The 23,468-nt window shown below is 46.7% G+C and overlaps 1 protein-coding gene across 8 annotated transcripts in view; it reads right to left on the bottom strand.

Moving 5' to 3' along the window:
• The window catches only part of TP63 (tumor protein p63), a 101,639-nt gene that overhangs the window by 4,087 nt on the left and 74,084 nt on the right, over positions 1 to 23,468 (bottom strand). For 3 of the 8 annotated variants that reach the window (XM_008644566.2, XM_017727043.1, XM_017727047.1), the window contains 9 exons: positions 18,044 to 18,230; positions 16,230 to 16,345; positions 15,801 to 15,910; positions 15,415 to 15,551; positions 14,322 to 14,404; positions 13,236 to 13,372; positions 2,129 to 2,286; positions 1,105 to 1,249; positions 192 to 285 (listed from right to left, as the gene is read on the bottom strand). In XM_008644566.2, coding sequence (XP_008642788.1) covers positions 192 to 285; positions 1,105 to 1,249; positions 2,129 to 2,286; positions 13,236 to 13,372; positions 14,322 to 14,404; positions 15,415 to 15,551; positions 15,801 to 15,910; positions 16,230 to 16,345; positions 18,044 to 18,230 — 1,167 coding nt within the window. The remainder of the gene's footprint in view (positions 1 to 191; positions 286 to 1,104; positions 1,250 to 2,128; positions 2,287 to 13,235; positions 13,373 to 14,321; positions 14,405 to 15,414; positions 15,552 to 15,800; positions 15,911 to 16,229; positions 16,346 to 18,043; positions 18,231 to 23,468) is intronic. The other 5 variants (XM_017727042.1, XM_008644567.2, XM_017727044.1 and 2 more) reach the window with 4 other exon arrangements.

Raw genomic sequence — 23,468 nt, 5'->3', positions numbered from 1 at the left:
GCCAGGCAAGGCAGTTACAGTGCTGGCCCCAAGTCCAGCCTCTCTTCACCTCACAACATCTCTTCTCTACGTGCAACAGCCTTAAATCAAACTAACCATGTAAAATAAAAGTATACTGAGTCTGGATTTCTGACCTGTTCCTAAAGCAGGGCCAAGAGTGCAAACAAAGGAAATGGTGAGGAGTTACTTACATCCATGGAGTAATGCTCAATCTGATAGATGGTGGTCAGCCCCTGGGTCGTGAAATAATCCACACAGGATGAGCAGCCCAACCTCGCTAAGAAGCTGCAGAGGAGGAAGGAAGGAAGGAGAGAGAAAATAGGATCACCCTGGCTGCAACAGCCCAAACCACAGAAAAACCAAACACTCAGCCAATCTGCAGCAACAGGAAACAAAGCTTTCACCCTTGGCTTGACCTCCTCCAAGACATCTCAGGCCAACAAGCCGCTTTGCTGCCACATCAAACAAACGAGGGAGTCCTTCAGCTCAGCACCCAGCAGACAGCCCTCACGGCAGCATCTTGCCTTAGTCAAGAGCCAGCGCTGCACAGCCTGGGTCTTGAGGCAGGAGGGCTAAAACAGACCCTCCTGCCAGGTCACGTCATCCAGAAGATGGCTGAGCCCATGGCAGCCTGGTGCATGCACAGAGGGCTTCAGCAAGGCATGGGGTCTGGGGCTCAGACACATCATGCCCTTCCAATCAGCACATTCCTCCCTAAGTGTAAAGGATTCCTCGTTTATGGGCAGCATCTTTCAACTGGTTTGACCTCACAAAGGCCAGAGGGGCTTCTGACCCCAGCCATGGCTTGTCAAGTGTCCAAAGGGGAAAAAAGAAAAACAAGAAATGTTTGCAAGACTGCCTGGTGCCCTCAAACTCCACCAGTCCAACAGATGCTGCATCCCTCGGCTGTCTTGCAGTCCTAATCTCCCTGTTTCTCTCAGCTGCTCAGAGGTGGGGATTTGAGGCTCGGTGCCCAGAGGGTGCCAGCCTCGGGACTGCCAAGGGCCCAGTGGGATCCAGTGCTCCAGGATCATTCAGGCTCCTGACCCAAGTGCTCTGCTCCCTTTGTGTGGGAAACGTGCTGGGCAGCCTGCTCCTGCTCACCTGACGATGCTGCAGTCTGAGGGGTATGGAGGAGGGGGGGTGCAGTGGGACGTTGAAGGCATGGAGAGGGGAGGAGGCAGCGCCTGCGTGGGGCTGAGGCCATTCATGTCACCGGTCATGGCCATGTGGGTGCCCATCATGGGAACTGGAGGAGAGAAGAAGGAGGAGGACATTGTTACCCAGGCACACCCAGACCGCGGCTTCGCCCCCAGCACGGCACCCAAGGACAGCACCCACAGCTGAAGCAGCCTGAAATCCCCTGTAAAGCCCTACACAGGGCAAGCTCGTGAGAAGTTTCAGGCAGGGCCAAGGACCAGATAACAGACAGTCCTTCTGGAGCTCTCCCCTCACAGGAGAAAGTGCCACCGTCGCATCACCTTCCCTCCCAGACAGGCTGGATAGAAACCCTGGCTTGCCCTGCCACAGGAGAGGAGCTGGACAGAGCCAGCAGAGTAACCTAATACAGCAGCCAAACAGCTTTGTTTTCAGAGACAGAAAGAGCACCAGAAGGGGATCAGCAACAGGTGTGGGCAAGAGTCCAGCTGTTCTGAAATAAATTAAAAAACAAAACGCCAACCAAAAAAGCTCCAACAAAACTCTGCCCACAGAACCGTGTCTGTCATCCTGGATTTACAGGGCTGCTGAGCACACAGCAGCAGCCAGGAGGAACAGAGCTGCGAGATGTTTCCTTTGAAATTAAGAACTGTCTGAATTGAACTGAAGGAAAAAAATGTTGTCAACATTTGCATCTCCTCTGCTGGGAAAGGAAGAAGAAAAAAAGTCTTGAAAGCCAGGGGACAGTGCAGCCAGCTAGATCTGCAGCAAGAAGCAGCTCTGTTCACCCTGTGAGGCTCTGAGCAGGATGCTGAAGCCTTGCCCCATGGCACACCAGCGAGCAGTATTTATTTGGCTCTGCAGGTTTGTGGCTCCAGGCTCTCCAGCGTAACAGTAGCCACTTGGAGATGCCAAGTCTCCTTGTTCAGACTAGCAGGGAGCACGCAGAGGAGGAGTAAGGGTTTCTTACTGTTGGTTCCCATGCTGTCGGGGATGGTGGTTGGGGTCAGGGCATTGCGCTGCTGGGGGTTGATGAGCTGGCTGACCGAGGGCAGCTTGTTCATGCTGTTCATTTTGCTGAGTGGTGGAGAGTTGGAGCCGTAGGAGGACTGCGACTGCATGGAGGTCCTGCAAACCAAGGAGATGTTAGCACAGGGATCACAGCAGCTGCTTGTTCAGAGTGTGCACCCAAGGGGCCACATGGCCAGTGAAATCACTGACACCATAGGAGCATCACAGATAAAGATCACTGGAGAATGAGTCAACAGGAAATAAGAAGTTTCCCAGACATTCTTGGCACTTATTTCACTTTAAAAAAGCGAAATACCAAAAAAAGGAAAGCTTAACTATTGGTTGAAACTTTTTATTCAAGGAGAAGTGTCTATGCAACTTTTTCAGTTGAAAAGAATATATGGAGAGCCAGCAAACATCTGCAAAGATTTGAAGAGTATTTTTAAGTTAAACTCTCCTTGTGGTCAAAGACTTCTTCATAAGAACAAGAACACCTCAAACCATCCTAAATACCCCTGAAACCTGACTGCAGAAACAATTTTCAGATCGGGTCATACTTATCACCTTGTTTTTCCCAAAATTTCTAGTTATTCATATAATCAGGCTGTTCTCAGGTGTGTATCTAACAGCCAGAGGCTCCTTGCTCAAGACAGATTCCATGCAGTTCAAGGACCACTGCTGACATGGTCAGAGCTGCCTGGGATGCCAACAGGCAGCTTTTGTCAGTGTTAAGGCAAAGCTGGTATCCAAACCCTGCAGGCTGCTTGCAAAGAGGATCAGGTTCCTGCTACCACCTGACAACAGCACTAGCCTCCCTCAGGTCCCTCCAGCCCCAAACTCCATCCAGCATATTCATGGAGTGGGCCAGAGATGTTTGCCAGAGCTCCCTGCTGCCCAGCCCCAAGGGTCCCAGCTGCAGTCCCACCATGTAAGAGATCCAGACTGCCAAGACTGGGCTGCTTCTGAACGGCAGCCCAGCTCCCAGATCGAGTTACGGCTGCAGCATCCCATCTGGAGTGGGGTCTTATGTGGGATATGCAGGAAATTATCATTCAAGCTGGTCCAACAGCACAATTGGCACAGCACTGCCATGCCACAAGGGAGCAGGTTTTTCTCTCTCTGACACCAGGGGCATTTGTAGGCCTGGGCAAAGGTTTGGGAAATGTGCCTGCATCCCCACGCTTCCCAGGCACAAGTACCCTCAAGCCCTGGTCACCCTGCAGAGCAGCGGTCGCCCAGCACTCGTATCACACTGACCCCCATGGTGAATGTCCAAGGGCACATTCCCTTCTTATTTCCCATTGGGAAACTTGTTTCCATCTGGGTGTAACTGGTTACATCAATTCCTGGGAACTGGCTTTTCTTCTATGCAAATAGAATAATTATTACTCCAAATAAGCAAAGTGTAAAAGGAAAGAAAAGTCTTATTCCTAGGTAATTTATTAAAACCTTCAGCACTCAAGGTCAAGTTCCACACAATTACATTGTCTCCAGCTTCCTGCACTTTCAAGACTTGCAGTGTTGGGTGGAGAAAACATCTATGCTAACAGGCTAGAGTATCTAAGGCCCTGAAGAAATGTTACCTAATTACACAATTACAGGAGGTACAGAAGGGTGTGAACTGTCCTTTGGCAGTGAAGATGCAGGACAAGATCCGGCAAACTTCACAGACTCAAGGAAGTGGAAAGCACAAGAAGCTTCACAAATTAATATTAACAATGGCAGCAACTCCCAAGGGGAAGTGAAACCGAGCCATGAAGGTCAGACCCAACTTTTCAGAGTGAAGGGAATGATTCAGATCTGAGGTTTCAATTCCCCAATTATGAAAGTTGAGGCCAGCCATGAAATTCAAATCAGGTTGACACCACCCTTAGCCTAAGAGGCTTCTGGATTTAGGACCAATGAGTATTTCTACTTCACAGGTTCAGACACTTATCTTAACTGAGCTTCAGCTGAAGTTAATACACACCTGAAGCGTCTCTTACAGCAAAATCTGCACGATCTGCAAGTGAGGATGTCAATGAACACAGCAAAATTCCAAATCAAATCAACAAAGGCTTCCCAAAAGAGCCTGAGTTGCACTGTTTGAGGGGAGTAGTGGGCCTATCTCTGCCCTCTGCCACCAACAGTTATCTCAGCAAAGCTAATTAGGAGACTACAAAATACTTTGGGGATAAAAGAAAAACAAAAACCAATCAAACACAAGCCAACCCAAAGCTTTAGAAAACAAATGCATACTTGAACGTACAGCTTAGGGACTCCACTCTAAGAGGCAAGATTAACACAATCAAGTTCAAGGGAATAAAACAGAAAACAAGCATTTTTCTTTGTACCCATACCACTTTCAACCAAGCTATTCCATCACATGAGCAGATGTTTAAAAGGCCTACAGAAAGCCATCTACCCGAAGAAAAGTCACAAGATAAACCAAGATACAAAATTTTATTGAAAATTAATGTCACACATCAATATAGCAAGAGCCTTAGAAACACAAGAAAATGTTTTTGGTATTAAGCACAAGGACTACATGGTGTTTGAGGATCCATATAAAATGTATTGCTTTTTTCCTCCATTTTTAAAAACAGATATAAGAATGTCATGCACAGTGATTTTCATTAAAATTGTACTTACTATGTCTCAAGAAAGATTAGAAGTCAGAGCACTAACATTTCTTTGATATCAATGCCAATGAAATGCATTTTAATATCAAGGTATACAGACTTCAATTAAGAGATTATTATACTTCTTGGAACAGTCTGATAGAAAAGGCACTGAGTCACAATCTGCAACTGAGTTTTCTCTCTTCAAGAGGCTATGTAATTATTTAGCAAATAACATTTGTAGTTATGCAAGCTCATATGAGGGCAATCAGTTTCTCATGCTTCAAGGCATACACCGATCATCTCAAGAGGTCAGGAAGGAACTTCCTTCTTCTCCCATATATGAACAAAGTTCAGTTCACAGGCTACCTCGTATAACTATGTTTTCCCAGCTCACTGGATACCAGCTCTTCACCAGAGGTAGCAAACTGCTGGGATAGACCAATTACCTGATTGAGCAGACCAGAGTCCTCGTTCACCAGAGGAGCACACAGCCATGTAAGCAGCCTTAATGAAAATGACATCAAAGGTTCATTTAATGCAACTGGACAGCTCAGGCTCAGAGTTTAAGATTTCACCCAAGCCCCTGTGCCTACAGTTTGCTGTCCCTGAAGACCCAGAGCCAGTCAGTGCAGAGACACAAGAGTAGAATCAGAGCTTCCAGTTCTGTGTCTGCACTCCCTTTCAGTAGCCACTCCAAGGATCACATCCCGAGTTCATATGAGGCCAACGTGCTCACTGACAATGGTTTTCAAAGCAAGGTTTCCCATCACTGACACTGGGGTGTCACTGATGTAGTCTAATAATGGCACACAAGTGACACAGATGATGCTCAGTTGCACTCAGCTGCTCTGAAGGCCCATGAAGGAGCAGGACACTAAAAAGCAGAGAGATGCCCTTGCTCCCCACACCCCAACTGCTGCTATTCTAAAGCTAACAACAGTGCACCTGGAAACCCCACCAGTGGTTTGTAGGCTTGGTACCTCCCTGGGAGCATGGAAAGGAGGAGCTCCAACAGTTACTGGGCAGACAGGAACTACAGCACAGGGATGGGAGGGCAATAATGACTCCCCTTAGATTCTAGGTATGGGAATTTCTCAAGGCAGGCCGTGGATGCAACCTGCTCTCCAGGGAATGGAGCTGTAATACAGGGAGTGGATATACATCAAGTAGTTGACACAGACTGATACAACCTGACTGACTGATAAGGCCCAATTAGTCCACTTGGTTATTATTCCTTGAAAGGAAAAGGTTTACTTTCCTGAAGACACAAAGATGGTAAAGAAGCAATGAAAAGACAGCTGGGAAAAGTTCTCATTTTATCTGCACAGGACAGACTACAAAGCAAATCAAATTGCTTTCAGCTCCAGGTATTTGATAAAAGAAAAAAAGAATAGCACCTTCTAATATAACCACCTGGTAGATGGAAAGCAAATCAAGTCACCACTAAGATCAGCTTCACAATCATCATCCTCTTATAGCCAAGTAGGACAAATCAGAAAGGCTTTCCAGGAAACAACAGGATTCAAATAATTTATGTTCTTGTTTAGTGGAATTCTCAGATGTTGTATTGCCCATTACAGTACAACAGATTTCCTAGAGGCCACACCAAATGATGAACTGGAATCTTCCAGTGCAGGCTGTGGATGCCTTCTATCTTCTGGTGGGCTGCCTCCTCAACCTTGCTGGTGGACAGGCCCAGGAGCAGAGCTCTAGATACAGATCAGTATTCCCTTGTCAAAGTATTTCCATATTGCCATCCAGAAGCAGACAAGGCAAAAATCCAGGAATAAACCTTCACTGGGAAGAACAGACAACAGTGCCAAGCATAATCCTACATCTGGGCTGCATTCACAGTTCAGATTCCCACCTCTGACAGGGAAAGGAATCACACTGCCTTTCTTTACCCAAATAAAAAGGCACAGAATCATAGTGACCTGCTTTGTTATCTTAAAGAACTTCCTGGAATTTCCAGGGAAGGTAAAGAGGCACTTGATTTTGATTAGCTTTACACGAAGAATGATGGTAGAGGTGCAACTGTATGAAAGAGGCACTGCTAGTGTTTAATTAGCTATTACTTATATACTTAATCCCAATTTTGGGGGCTCTTTTCCATCAGCCCTCCTCCACAGTGCTACAGTAGAGCAAGTCTTGGTAAGACATTGAAGATACCCAGAGACAGGATACAGCTCTCAAAGGAGATGTTAGTACGAGTCACCACCTGCTCAGATCCCTGCTCTGCTGCCTGGAAGCAGATGATGTGATGATCAGAATTAAGCATCTTCTCCAACTGCATCAAGCTTTTTTCCCTTGGTGGGTGGCCAGGAGGCCCACTACACATTTGGGAGGCACCCTCTCTTCACACTGCCTAACCACCAGTTTGTCAGAGCTGCGTATGCATCTACCCCAAATAAATCCAGCACAGACTGCACTGCAGGGCACACAGGTCCCCAGCAGGATTGATAGAGCCTCCCAAGTTTCTCAGAAGCTGCTGATCAGTGGCATTCGCAACTGAGCTCTGCTCCCCAGCCACTGTTCCTGGTATACCTTCAGTAACTTCCTCACATTTCTATTTCTTGCTCCTGTGAACATTGGAGGGTTCCTCAGAAGCAATGCCTGAGAGTGTGTGTTGAAGGACCCTTCCCTCCCAGCATCAGGGGCTGCTCTTCATGTAAAGATGTCTGAGCACCTCTCAGTGGGCAAAATGTCTACCCTCAAATCCCTCCTGCCTCACTGCAAGTATCCACACCCAGTGCCATGCTCAACATGGCCAGGTTAACTGCATGGCATGTCACCTGCCTATTGACTGTTCCTCTCTTGTGACAGTCGGGGCTTGATGCAGACCCCTCCTCCCTGCCTAGCCAAACCCTATATGAATGGCTTTCAGAGACAGAGTCTGATAGAAGCAGTGTGAGAATTTACAAGTCCTTGCTCAGAAAAGGTCTTCTGTGAAGGAATTGCTAAACCCAGATGCACTTCATGGACACAGTCAGCAAGACCCTCTGGCTGCAGGATTAATGGGCAAGGTGGACATGCCCTGAGGCCACTTGGCTGAGTCAACTACAACATATGCTGGCACTGCTCTCCTTTGAGGCTTGGAGAGAAGGGGCAGAACATACCAGGGCTGATGAAAATGTTAAGGCAGCATCTAGCAACTTCTGAACATATGTAAGGAAAGAGGCAAGCTCCAACCCCTTTTTACAGGTAGGGTACTAGGAAGTTTTGGACACTCCACCCTTTACACCCTGAGTTGCAAAGGGACAGGACACTGGGCACACATGGATGTCGCTACAATTCAACCACACATTCAACTGGCGAAGTTCAGCCCACCACTTAGATTGAGCCCATAGAGTCAGGAGGAACTTTGTAAGTTCAGTAAAGCTGGATCAATGCCAGCAGTGCTGGTGCTAAGTCAAAGTCACCCAGTCTTCCTTACAATTTTGATGTACTTTATATCAGACCCTTTAAGGTTGGAAGTAAGTGGAAACAATTCCTGATGCCAAAGCAGAGGGCATTTCTACAGGAAAAAAAATGATTTCTTAGCAGTGCCAGTTCATATAATTATTACCTCTCCCTGTCCAGCAGTACAAATACATCAGCTACGTGCACTATTAGTGCATGACCAGCATTAAAACAGGCCAAATTGACTATCACAGACCATTTAAACACACATCCTCTGCTTCCATCCCCCCAGTCCATGGACACATTTATAACTTAAACAAGACAAAAGGCATTTTAAAATTGAGACCTGCTCAGAGAAACCCTGCCGAGTTTCACAAATACAGAAGTAAGAAGAAAGAGTAACAATGCATTACAAAAACGGGAAAAAAAGTTACACCAAGACAGATGACATCGTGGTTCCCGACCTCACAACGCTAAGGGCTACAGCTAAGAGGTCTGTAGAAGTGTCTGTTGCTTTTGCAAAGTTTGAGTCCCTTCAGAAGTTTGCTCTCACTATTCACTCTGCTGCTATCAGGCTGTGTATTTGCCCCACTGTTTCTAGTCCTGCCAGCTGGGCAAAGTGACCCTGCCAGCTCGGTTTATGGATATACTGACGGGTTTGGGGGGCTGGAATGTTTTAGGATGGCATCAGTCTGTTTGGGAGGGTCTCTCCTTGAGTCCATGAGTTCATTCCTGAAGCAGGCCGAAAGGAGACTGTAAAGAAGGAACCAGAGAAAAGAAAAAGATGAATGTACAGGACCCTTTGCCAGCCACCAAGAGAGAAGCAGTCACTTTCCACCTTCATGATCACAGTATGGGCTTTCAGAGGGAAAAAGGAGATGTCTTAGCACCTACAGTGAGGGTATGTAACAGGGAGATTTAGGAAGCTGGAAAGCCCCAGGCACAAGGAGTGCTTGGCAAGGAAGGGAGAAGAACCAGTTAATAGGGAAATCTGATTCTGTCCTAGTCTCACGGGTACAAATAAGGCCCTGATAATGTTTCCAGTGACAAACACAAGAGGAACAAAAGCATTCAGCCAAAGGGGAAAAGAAGTAGCAACTTCCTTTGAGTCCGTTTCTAACTACAATCACTTCAAAACCAGAAGCTGGTGCTAGACAGGGAGAATGGTGCCTATTGGCCATACTGATTACAGCTCAGCTACTCCCCTTTGAAAAGCTGAGGGGTCCCTGGGGCCACCAGCTGATGCAGAAGGGCACTGTATCCTCGCAGCTCACAAAGCACTTCTACTTGGTTCCTTTCACCTTGGCCATTCTGTAGTGAGAACACTATCCAGGTGCCTGGAGTTCACATGCAAGCACAGCACTACAAAACCAAACCATGCAGAAATCCACTATTAGCTTTCACACCAAAAGCCAGATTAACGAGGTGAAGGTACAAGGAATACCCTCCCCACCAGCCCCCTTCCCACAAGAGCAAGCACTGGGATCCTTGCAGTTTACAGCCCAGCTGGGACACTCCAGGCATCGGATAGCTCAGTTCTGTCACAGCTCACTTATGAGGTTAATTCCTTCTCGTTTGGATAATGAGTTGTGCTGCTCACTAGACTGAAAGGCAGCCAGTGGGCTGGTAGCTGAAGCCCTGCTGATAGGAAAGAAATATTTTCTGGGGTACAAGATCCCACTTGGACATAAGAGCCCTCTTCTTGGTAGCCATTGGAAGACTTTGTGAAAACCCTTCAACCACAGGAGTTGGGCTTGGTGTTCCTTATGAACTTTATGGGTCCCTTCCACCTTGAAATGTTCTGTGATTCTCTGCTGAAGGAAACTGCAATACAGATAGTTCAGAAAACAGTGCTCAGCAGAGTGAAACCCACCACACGAGAAAGGGTTTTCTAGTGAAACCCTTAAAGACTGTGCAGGTAACTCTCTGGGAATATTAATGGTAAATGTATTTCACAGCAGGGTTATGAGGAAACACTTCCTCCTCAACAAAGCATGAGCCACCTCTGACATCTCTCACAGCAGTAATCATCTGGCAAATCTATATTTTACACAAATGGCAGCAGACTATGAAAAGGAAGTCTTCTAAATAAACATGTGTGTGCTGCAGTTCAAGCATGGGCCCCAGGATTTGATAGTGAAAAAGGAAGAACAAACTGAAGAAAAAACCCAAAAACTTCCCACCTATGATCATGAAGGTATTTTGGCATAACAGTAAATAAGAGAAAACCATGCACAAAGGAGCAAGCAGAGAGAGGAGATGAGACAGAGAAATATTGTGGTCTGGCTTTGCAGTATTTTGGTCATCTAGTGGGACACAAGAATTCTGATTGTCACCAGATTTGTCCTTTTTATTCCAGAATAGTCAGACAGCTGCATCTGCTGGCCTGTCAAATGCATTGCTGGTCTGTATGTGCACAAGAGCAATTATACAGCTGTTTTCCAAAATGACAAGATTTATATTTTTAAAACTACCTTTCCACCATGATAATCTCAATCTTGCTTTTCCTACTCTTCAAAAAAAGTTGAAGCTTTCCATGTTGCAGGAGTGAAAGGGAAAACTCTTTCCACACACCTAGATAGCTTTTCTATGTTAATCACTGCCCAGAAAAGTAACCTGAAAAATCAAGCAATTCCTCCACCACTGCTTGACTCTGGAGCATTTGTGGATGCTGCTCTATTTTGAGAAGGAAGAGCCAACAGCAACTTTCAAACATTCCAGTCCCACAGAGCCCTGCTGGGACATACAGCTTCCAACACTTTCCAGCTTGGTCACAGCATACACACTTTCCCAGCTCCCACTTTTCATGTGTACATTGAACTAAAGGTGAATCGAGACCAAAATTTTAAAGTACATCCCTACATACAAAGTGAGAGGCCAGAACAGATTCAAAAAGGAGTCCCTGTGCTCCTGAGTTTGGCCAGCCTGACAAGGAAGCGGTGGCAAAAGTTCTCCCAGCAACCTGTTCACAGTGGAAGTTTGCTCTTATCCAAACCACTCCCTACAAAGCAGCTGCTCTAACCCATTCTCACACAGACCTGATGCTCCTTTTTTGGAGTGCAATTTCATCTTAGAGTATTTTCAGCCTAAACATCCCTTCGCCCTGAACACATTCATTCAGATATTAAGTCATACCCTGGATTATTGAGGAAAAAGTAGCAAAACCCAAAGTGCACCTAAGAAACTATTGCCTGAACACGCATTTCAGCACAGAGGGCCCTTCTTGATGGCAAGCTGTCTGCAGAGACAACCGCAGCAGCTCTGGACAAACACTAAAAGTTATTTTTCTCCACACTCCTGGCACTCTTAAAAGCTCTTAATCTTTCTCCCGTGTATCTGAGCACACTCAGCAACTGAGAAAAAAATGAGTATGGTAACTGGACAAGTGCCAGGAGACATGCCAAAAGAAGTTTCATTAAATTAAATGGCTGGACTTCTACATGCTGGTCTTAAAGGTAACACAAATACCAACCTCATTTGCCAGGAACCCATCCTACTGATATAGAAAGAATGAAAACAGTAATTATGGCAAAGCCAACCATCAGCACCAAGGGAAAGCTGTCATCTGCTGCTGTCCATTTCTGCTTACAAAACCCTTTCTCAGCTGAAATGGCTGTGGTTCAGGTGAAGCTTTGAAGACAAACAGCAGAGCACACAAAGGCCACAGTGCCTAAGAGCTAGTAAATACAATCTATGGTATATACAAACAGTGCAGATGACTGATAAGTAAATAATAATAATGAGATTTTTAAGTGCCCCAAAAAAAGAGTCCAGAGCCCTTGGATGCTCCAGACATTTTGGCAGAAGGTTTTTTTCACACCTCCACAGGACTCCAGCTGACACTAAAAACATACAGGTTGAAATGTGAACACATGCAGAGATCTGGCAGAAAGCTGTGGTATTGCAGAAGTCCTGAGACAAGGCCAAGGCACTGAAATAAATCCCTACAGGCTCAAGTGGGACTTATGTGGTGCCTTGGCCCCATGCTAACCTCTGCAGAGGAATGAGTTATACCCACAGCCTCCTGACGTGAGAGCTTCCCAGCAGGAACGCACGAGATCCGAAGCACTACCGCTGGCAGACAGCTACAGCCCAGGGGGCTATTTTCTGTCACCCGAGACAGCAGGTGAAGCAATGCCCATGAATGACACCGCTTACAGCCCGTCTGGGAAGTCATTCTCTGCCCAAGCCTCTGTAACTGCAAGGCTTTGGGAACCCAGACACCTATTTGGCCCTTCTTTTCTCCATCTTCCTCGCACTTAGAGCTCCCAAAGCAATCCCAGTGCAGCCCTGTCAGCTGAGTTCAGGGAGGATGGAAGATTTCTCATGAGCAATGTGAAGAGTCAGCTGGCAAAGTGCAGTTTTTGACAACACTTTAAAAGCGTGTATAGAATCTTTCTTTGAAGTGCCCACTGGCCACAAAGGAAATCTTGCTGCGTGTTTCACCCTTGCTCTCAACTTTCAGCTGCCTGTTTTATAGGTGAAAAACCTGAACTATTGTTGTACCACTGAGACACCAGCCCTCCAATGCACCAGAGATGCTCTGCAGCAGGGTCCAAGCACTCAGCTGAGCTGGTGCTCACAGTCCCAACTCTACATACTCTTAGCAAGATGCTCAGATGGATACGCTGGAGAAGGCATGGAGATGGTTCCATGTTTGCTGCCATTCCCATGGAGAGATCAGAGAGGAGTGCACCCAGCCTGCGCTCCCCAGCTGGGACGGGCACACACAGCAGGCTTCTGACCACAGGCTCTCAATGGCTCTGCCTCGCTGTGCTGTGCCTTGGGCTCTGGCTGAAGGTCAGAAATGAGGCACTGAGCCCATCCTCATTCACCCTCTGAGGCCAAAAGGTGAAATGTGAGGGATGAAAGACTAGAGAGGGACCTCGCAAGCAGTCAGGATGCACGCTTGGGGAAGGAAGACTGCTTTGTCCCATTGCTTGGCCCTCATTTGAGCACCCTGTCCCTGTGAACAACTGTGCAGCAGCCTTCTGTGTCTCTCTCCTCTCTCCCCCTTTCCCACTGTCCCCACTGCACTGACACTGCAAGCATAGTGGTACTCACTGCTTCTGGAGCAAGTGCTGGTGCTGCTGCTGCTGCTGCTGCCGGTAGGTCTCAATCGTGTGCTGGGGAAGGTACTGCATCAGCTCCAGGGACTCTTTGATCTTCAGCAGCATTTCATACGTCTCCCGTCCCCTCACCTGGATCATGGGAGAAGGAAAGGGGGTGGGGTGGGGGGGGACAAAAGCTTTAAAGGACTGCATCTATAGCCCTTAGTGTAGTCACCTTAGAGAGTTTTAGATAAAGTCAAGTAAACAACCAGAGCAGGATACAAATACTCTGCTTATACACTATGCTCACACAATAAAACTGCTAAGTCTTGTTCTAGAGGTGCAGCACAATGTTGAAGAGTGATAATCTCACACTGGAGGCTGAAGAACATCTTGGGGTTGTCATATGGCTCAACGTGAATCTACGCCAGCCAAAAGCAACATTCTGATCCAACCTATTTAGACAGAAAATGTCTTTACTTGCCTCAGATGTAAGCAGATCTGGTGCTGAATCTCACATGCCAAAAGATAGCGCTTGAATTTGGGAGCTGGGTTTGGCTCGCCCTTCTCCTCCAAGCACACCATGGTTTGTGATTTATCCAACTAAACATGGCTCATGGGGAAGGAGCTAAATGGCCAGTTAGAGATATTTCTTGCTCTTTCTGAGCCTGCATTTAATACAGCATAGTTCACTCCTATCACTGAATTACAATGGCAATACATGTAAAAGCCATAAAAGCATCCACCTATCAGTAAGATAACCCCCAGTATTTCTAGAGAAAGGTCATGTGCCACAGACCCAGCAATGACAGAGGAGGAAACCTAGTTAGACCTCAGACAATGTTTCCACCAGGACAGACAGATCCCTTGGGACAGTCCCATATGCCTTGCATAAGCCATTCTTAGCACCTAGTGGGATCTTTAATATTTTTTATTTGGAGTATGTATTTAAAATAGGTGGCTCACAGGATTAAAGAAAATAAAAATTATCCTTTCACACCCCAACCCCATCCTCAGTTCTCTTTGAAGTCTAGGTAAGCCTCAAGTCACTGTCAAAGACAGCTAACATAGGGTAAATACAAAGACAGAGAGAACTCACTGGCAAGTATAAGAGCTCATCATCTGGGGAACGCCTTTTTTTGATAGATGTCATCTGTATGCCGTGAGTTCCTTGTCGAAAAGCTGGAAGAGAAACCCCGAAGGCACCCCATTAAAAAAAAGAAAGGGGGGGGAGAGGGACAGGAAGAGTGTACAAAGAAGAAAAAGGCAAAAAGAGAGACACAAAAGAGGTAAGAAGTGCATGGCCAGCTCAGATCTGTAGTGCTCTGAAGGGATCTCTGCCTGAGCCACTCCAGAACTGTCCTTGCAGCTCCTGGCTCTTTGAGGCAGACACGACTGCAGATGCTGCCTGACCATGTCACTTGGGGAAAAACATTAGCCAAGGCACGCTGGATATATGACAAAGCCCTGGCAAGCCACACTTAGAACAAACACTGGCTCTTTACAGGAAAGTTACAGAAAGTTTTGGTATTACAGGGCTCACGAGCTGTTGGTGAATCAGTGATCCACGAAGGTGACACCACTGGCAGGGAGCAGAACTCACAAAGAAAACAAAGCCCCACTCCAGTCTGTCTCCTGTCATAACCTGTGCCCTGCTGTCCAGCCTGCTGCCCTCACTGAGTACAGGGGAAAACCAAAGGTGGATTTCCACATCCTGCATGTCCAGTGAGTACTCAGATCTCTTTAGAGAGAGGCCACTTTCCAGAGCATCTCCAATGCACAGCACGGTTTGTTTGCTCAGTCTAGATCCCTGTGGGTGGGGGCCCCCTGCCACAGCACAGAACACTGGCCAGATGAAGCAGAGAACAACAGCATGGCCCCAAACAGGCAGTGAAGGTTCAAAAGGTTGAAGTCCCAGCCATACAGCTGGAAGGTGGCAAATAAGCACCCCTTCACCCACCACTGGCAGGGCTAATCTAGCACCAGCAGTGCTGCAAGGGAGCCCACAAACCCAGATTGTCAGACACTGCTTTGTGAACTCCAGCTCATTTTCTAGGCTGATTCACCCTGGGAAAAGAGATGTCTAATGCCCTCCTGCCTCCAAGCCCATGCCCAGCACCACTCTGTCCCTGTGGCACAAGCACCCAGTGACAGCCCAATCTGCGATCTGCCCAGCTCTGCCAGCTACTTACGGCGCTTCGTACCATCACCATTCTTTGTGCTGTCAGACACTTGCTGCTTGCGGATGCTGTCCTCGTCTGCCTTGCGGTCTCTGCCTGGGCAAGCACAAATACGGGCTTCGAAACAACGGCGGCCCAAGACTTGCCCACTGGGAAGAGAGGTAAGGAGAAACATCAGCTAGCATTCTGGACACAGGCCAGCAGCTCCTCTCAACTTCATACCACACTGTGCATCTCCCATTTCCCAATCCAGATTTCCTGAGTGCTGGGCAACTCCCACCTGCAAACATCTAAAAAATATCCTATAGCCTCTTGAATGAAGCTGTTCCTAAGGATATGGAATGCTGCCCTGAGGAGAAGAGGAGCCAGAAGGGTTACAGTCGTGATGCACAACTTACTCTCTGGTTTCCAGGGTCACAATGATGAGGATCGGGCGGCGGTTCATCCCTCCAACGCAGCTGCTGTTGCACATGAAGTTGTACAAGACTGTAGTGAACTCAGTACCGACCTGGATGAGACAAAGGCGATGACCAGAAGAGAGGGAAGATGGAGAGCTCTGCTTTTTCCAAGCTCTCCTCTCCTATTTCCCAAGCTGGACTGCAAACAGAACAGCGTGAAATAGGCCCCCACAACAAAGCTTCCTTAAGAGAAATGAAGAACCCCTGCTCTCAAGGAATAAAGAGGGTGTTTCACAGCTCATTTCTGACAAAAAGGAAGAAGGGATTAATTGTGATGAGGAAAGCCCAAGATCCCAGCTCCTCTGGCTAAGGTTACAACTCCCATCCCTCTGTGTGCCAGGATGCCACCTGCCCGAGCTCACAACATACCTGGGGTGGCTCATAAGGGACCAGCACACTCTGCCTCCCAGTGATGGGGTCTTCTACATACTGGGCATGGCTGTTCCCTTCCACTCTGATCAGGTGGCTGGGAGGTGCAATCTGCCCTGCAAGGGTAAAGACAGGAATAAACAAGAGACACTGTTCAGTGAAGCAAGGCCATACACAGGGTGGCAAGATCTGCCATCCAGGGAGATGCACGTGGCCTCAGAAGTCTACCAGAGCACACACAGGTGCCTCCCAGCCCTTAAAGCATCCCTTCCCAAGATCCCTGCTGTCAGACACCAAAAGCAACAAAGGCTTTCTCAAGCTCACTCTGGATACCTGTGGCTAAACTTGAACCAGAGCTTCCCAAGATCCCACACTGAGCCCAAATGTGAACTGAGTGGAAGCTCAGCAGCTCTTCCAGCAGATAACTCCTGCCGGATTTTCACACCAGCTGAAAGCCTTTATTTTCCTCCCTCTAATGCATACACAAAGCAAATTCCTTCAAGTCTCAATTTCTACTCTTCTTCCTATCAATTGCTAGCCCTCTTCTGCTCCCTTACATCAGTCTTGATCCTAAAAGAAAGATTCAAGTAGCAAGAGAAATATGCATTTAATTAATGGTCAGCTTGAAAAATCATGCTCGCTTATAGCAGCAGCAAAAGGGAACATGATCTTCTTGGTTCCTAGGCCACCTTCCAATAATTAAAAGCTTCCTTCCTGCAAATTTTCTTCCATGTTTCTACAACATACAACTACATTCTGAGGAGAGGACCCTGCTGTGGGTTCATCTCAAGAATTTGTTTTGTATATTAACTATTCATTTCTTACTCAAAGTACAGCCTATTTCTAGAGAAATAACTACTTCAGAATAAGAATTTATAGGACTTTTTTTTCTTCCTTAAAAATCCATTACTGAATAGCGTCAACCCTCAATAAATCCAGTTCTGTCAGAAAAGCACTTTTTAAAGTAAAAAACTGTTTTGAAGAACTGTCTCACTCCACTCTGATTTTACACTCCCACATCCTTGTTTATTACTGGGACTTGTCTAGCTGGCTGCACTGTAACCAGCAATGGGATCCAGGCTCCCAAGACATCCTGCTAACTGACACCAACCGCGGTTCTTTCTACAGTAGGAGATAAATAATGTACGTAGAATAAAACAGATGCTCATTTGAACTTAGGTGAACTTAAGTGGCCAAGACAAAATGGAACCCAGCCCATGAGCTTGCAGAAAAGCAAAGGACATTTTAAAAACAGCTGCTACTTCACTAACATGAGGAGAAGCAAGTAAAATGTTAAAACAATACTGAACTGAGAGTGTTAAATGTAGAAGAACGATGCCCACAGTTGATGCTGGCACTTAGCATTACCCTGCCAGAGATAAACAGCCCCTCCGTCTTTGAGGCGTGGATTAAGGACTGGAGATGATATTGCATCCTGTTACTAAATCCCTGTCCCAGCAACATGGAAGCTCATTCCTGAGCACAACAGCTGCTTCTCATTGCAGAAGCAAAAGCAGAGCAGAGGAAGGCTGCCAGAGGGGCACTGCCTGCCCTGGGGACAGACACCCACCCAACCTAGGCAGTCATGAGGTTTATTTCAGTACTTTCCTCCCAAGGATGTGCTTGCACAGGGACAGCTAAAGCATTGCATGACACTTCCTGCCAAGCACGGGAAATACAAAGCTGCACAAGGTGTCGCAAGGAGGTCTGCTTCCAGAAGGTTTGCTCTGAAGCTGCTGTCACATCCCTCAGTGGCTGTTCATCAGCCAAGCAGCTCTGGAGAGGGACTGCCAGGATAGCACTGCCCTCCTTACCCTCGTTGAACTCCCGGCTCAGCTCATGGTTCGGGCAGCGTTTGACCACTTCGGTGACGTGTTCAGCTTTCTTGTAGACAGGCATAGCCCTGATGACAGCTCCCTGGGGTGGTGGGGTCATCACTTTGATCTGGATGGGACACGTCTTGGCGATCTGGCAGTACAGCTTTTTCAGTTCGGTGGAATACTGCATGGGGAACAGACCAAGACAGAGTCAGGAGTTCAGCTAGGGATGAAGGCACACCAGGAACATGGAGATGGCTTTGCATTTGTAACTAAAAGCACCAGCCACTGCATGTGCACTGCACTTGTTTGCACAACAGCCACGCTTCCAGAAAAGTGAAAAAATCCCTAGACCTTTACCTGCTGTAAAATAGCAGAGCATAAATCTACATCCTAGCTTTCCCAAACGCAAAAATCTTCAGATAAAGAGCACTTCATTTACTCGAACAAATAAAGGCTTTATTTCTCTTGGGCACACACTCCCTCTTGCAAGAGACACCCATTATCCACCTAACAAAACAGGTGCTATTCTTTTCACAGCATCCTGTAATCCTGGAAGCACTCAAAACCACAGACAAAGTGTTTCATCCTGTTTTCTACGAAGCCCTCCTACTCTTGCAGAGGGATTAAATAAAAACATCAGCCTTAGAACTGAACAGTACTTGAAAACAAGACCCTGATCAATTTGGGAGTTGTACCAAATCTGACATTTCATCATCTTTTAAAACCATCTTCTACATCTACTGAGCACCACTGTAGTAATCTTCTCACTTCTAAACTCAAAGTATTATAGCCAAAAATAAGGTAAAAAAACCCCAAACAGTATTTTTATTTCAAAGCCAGAAGAGCTGAACAGCCCAAACACCAGCTCCATGCTGAGACCTAGACGATAACCCAGCAGCTGGCTCCAAAAGGGAGGCTGTGACCATGCAGTGAACACCTGGAACAGAAGAAGATACTTTTATTCACTGTGCTAATTTGGAGACTATTAGATTTCTCTTAAGATATTCCTCACTAAAACAGTAAACCGATGCAGCATTTTCCTGGAGGGTGTTCACATCTGGAAACCTTTACTCAGCAAAACGTCAAGGCTGAAGTTGGTGGTTTCTTTTCAAAACCCCTCTGAAATAAAGGCATCTGTTTAGCAGGGAGGACAGCAAGGAAAGTCCCAAGTGGTTCAATGCTGCACAACCTAAATCCATTTTCCTGGATGTCTCCCATGAAGGAGACTCTCCAGTCTCCCCTGCTGTACAAGCCTGTTCCAAAATACGGCAGGTTTTTCAGTACCCCACTCCAGAGGCATTCAGTTTTCTCCTGGTATTCAGACATTCATGAGTGCAGAGATCTCCCTGTAACAACATAACCCACAGGAATTGCTGGCATTTCCCCATCTCCACATCCTCGGTTCTTGCAGGAAAAGAAAAGTGACAGCCCCAAGGTGGTTGTTTCCTCACAAAAAAAGGTCTCTAGCAGCCATGGGCCAATACATCCCTCTTCCCAGCTGTTCAAACAGAGCAGTGACAGGTTCAAACTGGTCAAGAGCACCCTGTGGCCATGGACCCCACTGGGACTGGGAGAGCCAGCGTGTGCACTGGTGGGTGGCAGATGATGCAGCAGCAAAAGGATTAGCTAGTGATATTCAGGGATTATTTGCATTTCAAAGTGTACACACTGCTAACATAGGAAAAACCAAACTTGCGAGAGACACTGGGTAGGAGAGAGGGATTAAACATAAGCCAAGCCAGTCCCTTCCCTCCTCACTCAACACCATCTTGCCATGTGGCAGAGAAGATGCTACAGGTATTTAAGCTACAAAAAAAGATTTCTTTAAAATGCAAAGGCCAAATTGTGCAATGTATTTTATGTGCCTGCAGGCTACAGATTAAACCCACAAAGGATTTACCCAGCCTGCGGAAATGGGGAGCATGCCAAACAATTACAAAAAAAAAAAGTTGCGAAACAGATCTAGATGGTGATTTATATCATACATCTTTTAAACCTGAAATTCCTTATTGTTTTTTAATTAAAAAGCAATTCCTTACTGAAGGTAAGAATGAGCTCACCATGTTGTCTTTTCATCTCAAGAAGTAAAAAAAGAATCACTTATATTTAAAAAGGAAGAAAACCTGTAAAGCTTTGTTTCCTTCAACACATCAGTTTGCTCATAGCATTGTGAAGGTTTCAAGGACAGAAAGCCTCAAAAATCTCAAAAAGCCAGCTAATCACTTGGATGCCTTAACATCACTGAAGCACAAAGAAACTGGGCACCCAAAGGTGATGGGCTGAAATGCAAGCAAAAATACGGAAGAGCAGTGGTGCACAGAGGACACAGCACACGCCAGGAGCCAACGTGTCCGGTGTCTGCAGGCATCCAGAGAATTGAACAAATGGAAGGAGATACACAGCCCTCGGTCACTGACCGGGACTCTTGGTGCTGACTGTAATTTTACGTATAATATCTTCAAAGACAGAAAGCTGGGGTTACAAGAAAGGGGGAAAATAAAAATCACTGCTTTCAGAAGGACTGAGAGGTACCCAACACCAGCATCAATACCGAGGTTCCTGATCAAACAGTGTGGCCCCTCTGCCAGCAGAGAAAGGGTTCTACTCCTCATACACCCAAATGGCACGGTTGGACCCCGCTGACTACAACCAGCAAGGAAGGCATTGGACCCACAGCTGAAATTCACAGAAAGCAAACAGCCAAGAGCTAATGGGTTATGATGAACAAGCCTATCCAACAAAGAAACACAGGGCAGACTCAAGAGCTGCAGGTTCCGGCCAACAACTTGAACTTGGCATGTCAGAAAAGGAGGGTAACCAGGAGCCCACCTCTGCCTCAGGACACAGTCAGGACAGGGAAGATTGCCCAGCACAAGCAAAAGAGCCAGCAGGAGGCTGAGCAGCCTTTTTGTCACCTGATTGTGAGAAGAGTTCAAGCCTCACAGGCACTGCACAGGGCTTGGGGACATGGCGTAGAGCCATGATTTCACATCTACCCCAGGCACAGCCGCCTTTGAGCATGTAATCACTGAAGGGATGGACATTTAACACCAGTGTAAATCTGTCTGCAGGGTACCTGCTGTCAGACAGAGAGGGGCTCGAGTTTCCCACCCCGCCAATTTTGCTGCAACCAGGGGTAACCTGATGCACAGCCATTTATTGGCATAAATAGATGCCAACAACTAGGTCATGATGACTTCGTCCTGGATCAGTGATAATCGCTATATCCACAGAGCAAGACAGGATATTGTATATAGATTTCAAAGCAAAGGCACTTCAGAAAGAGAACCCAAGGCAGGAGCTGTCTGTGCATTCAGATAGTGCCTGCAAGCAAGGATCACACTCTTGGCACAGGTGCTGCTCCTCAGTGGTCCCAAACGACCCCACCCTGCAGGAGGTGACAGTCCCCCTGCCCACCATCTTGCTGTGAACTGACACTTGCTGTATGAGGGCTAGGACCATGAGCAATTCCCAGAAATCCAAAACATGACTATTAATAAACACACTTGAGCAGGAAAACTAAATTAATTAGGAGTACAAATATAAAAAAATGAGCTTGACCCAACAAACAAGTCTAGCAGTTAACAAGATGACAATAGCCATTATCCAGCAGTAGGAACAAAGGTTGTGCCAACAGCCTGAGGAGTGCAAACACCACTTCCCCCAGAGTAGAGACCTGAAAGCCATTTAAAACAAAAGAGCTGAGCCTGGAAACATGTTATCTGCTCAAGAGGGAGAGGAAAGAGCGTTGGCTCGGACTTTTCTTTGGAGTTCGACTGCTGTCTGTCATGAATTTAGCTTTTTGCTTAATAATATGTTTTAAAAGGAAAGATGAAAACATTCCAGTGCCTGCAGCTCTGCTCTCCCCACCTGCCTGTGCAGACATACTGTATTACCCACTCTTGGCACCCCGGCTGGTAATTCAGTAGCACAATACACACACCAGCTACCATCAGGCAACACCTGTCTGATTTCTCAGTAAGCCCCTTCTACGGAAGGTGTGTCAACAAAGTGTTGGAAGTCAAAAACAAAACACTTTTTGACTCTCAAATGGACAATTTTTGTTAGAAGGGACTGAAGTCTCCTGGAAGTGTGCAACGCAATACAAGCCACAATGGCTTTTCACTGTGTGTTCAATTACTCTGCAAAACTCTGATGCAGTGAAATCCCCCAAACACTACTTTTGAAATCTAGCTCTAATATCTGGTTTACCATCTGATCTAGCAGAGGGATTATGGCCTCTAAATCTTTAAAAGCAGTGGGGTTCAGTCAGCTCTACAAATGCTAATGGCTGTCAGCTTGAAGGGGATCCCAGAGGTTGGCTTAAGGCATTACAGCTCCCTGAGCCCCTCCTGCTCAGATCAACAGGTCTTTCAAATCTTCTGCAAACTTCTTTTAAGTAGTCATGTTTTAATTCAACTCCGTTAACTAGATTCATTTTACTTTATGTTTTCAAAGCTGTCAGCTATGATTTCTCCCCTATCAAACTAACTCCCTAAGAAGGGGAAAAAAAAACAGGTTAGAAGAGTGGGAATGCAACAGTTACCTGCACCAGAGTATTCACAGGTGAAAACAAGGAGAGTCACAAAGAAATAGAAAATAATTTGAATCTATTTTAATTATTTAGGAGAAAAAAAGGCAGTGGGAAGAAAGGAAGCTACCAACTAAGAATAAAAATTGAAATTTACCCAAGCACCTTAAACATTTTTTATATGCTAGACCATGATCTAACTTTCCATTTACAAAAAGCTGCTGGGAGCATGTGGGGGCAAATCAGGAACACGTGTATGCACACGCACACACACACTCTCTTAGGAACCAATGTGTACCCAGAGGACTTTCAGTGAAGAGGAGCTGGACCAGGAGTGCTGCACACAAGGACACCTCCTCCTTCCAGATTTAACCTTCAGCTCAGCATAACCTAAATCCCATGGCTTGTGAGCGGACTTGTTGCAGCTGCAGTTTGAAGTCCTCTATCCCACCAGGTGCCAGAGAAAAGTGGACAGCTTGCTGCCAGTGGGCATAGCCGGCATTCAAACCCTGGGCACGGCTGACAGGTCCAGTGATACAGATCCACCACGTGTGGCAACAATCCCCAGTCTCACAGCCCAGGGCACCGGAGAGGCACGCCTGTGAGCATCCCCTATCTGTAAGGGAAGCCATCGTGCGATGCCCGGGAGCATGGGAGCGGGAGGGGATGCTGCTGCAGCCCCACCAGTGCTTTGGAGGCATTTATCAAATTTCTCCACCCCGGGGCAAAGGAAAAACCATGTCACACTCCTTTCCCTCTTGAGGAAGGGCAGTGAATCACCCAAGGGCGTCCGCCTTTGCAAAGACTTAAAACTTCATTTTCCCCCCAGGCTCCTCTGCCCCCTCCCCGTCGCCTCGCCAGGCGCTCACGAACGGTGCTGACGAGCTA

This window comes from Corvus brachyrhynchos, unplaced genomic scaffold (assembly GCF_000691975.1).
Source record: "Corvus brachyrhynchos isolate BGI_N302 unplaced genomic scaffold, ASM69197v1 scaffold162, whole genome shotgun sequence".
Classification (NCBI taxonomy): domain Eukaryota; kingdom Metazoa; phylum Chordata; class Aves; order Passeriformes; family Corvidae; genus Corvus; species Corvus brachyrhynchos.
Note: the sequence above shows the minus strand (reverse complement) of the source record. Positions and strands in the feature narration are given on the sequence as shown.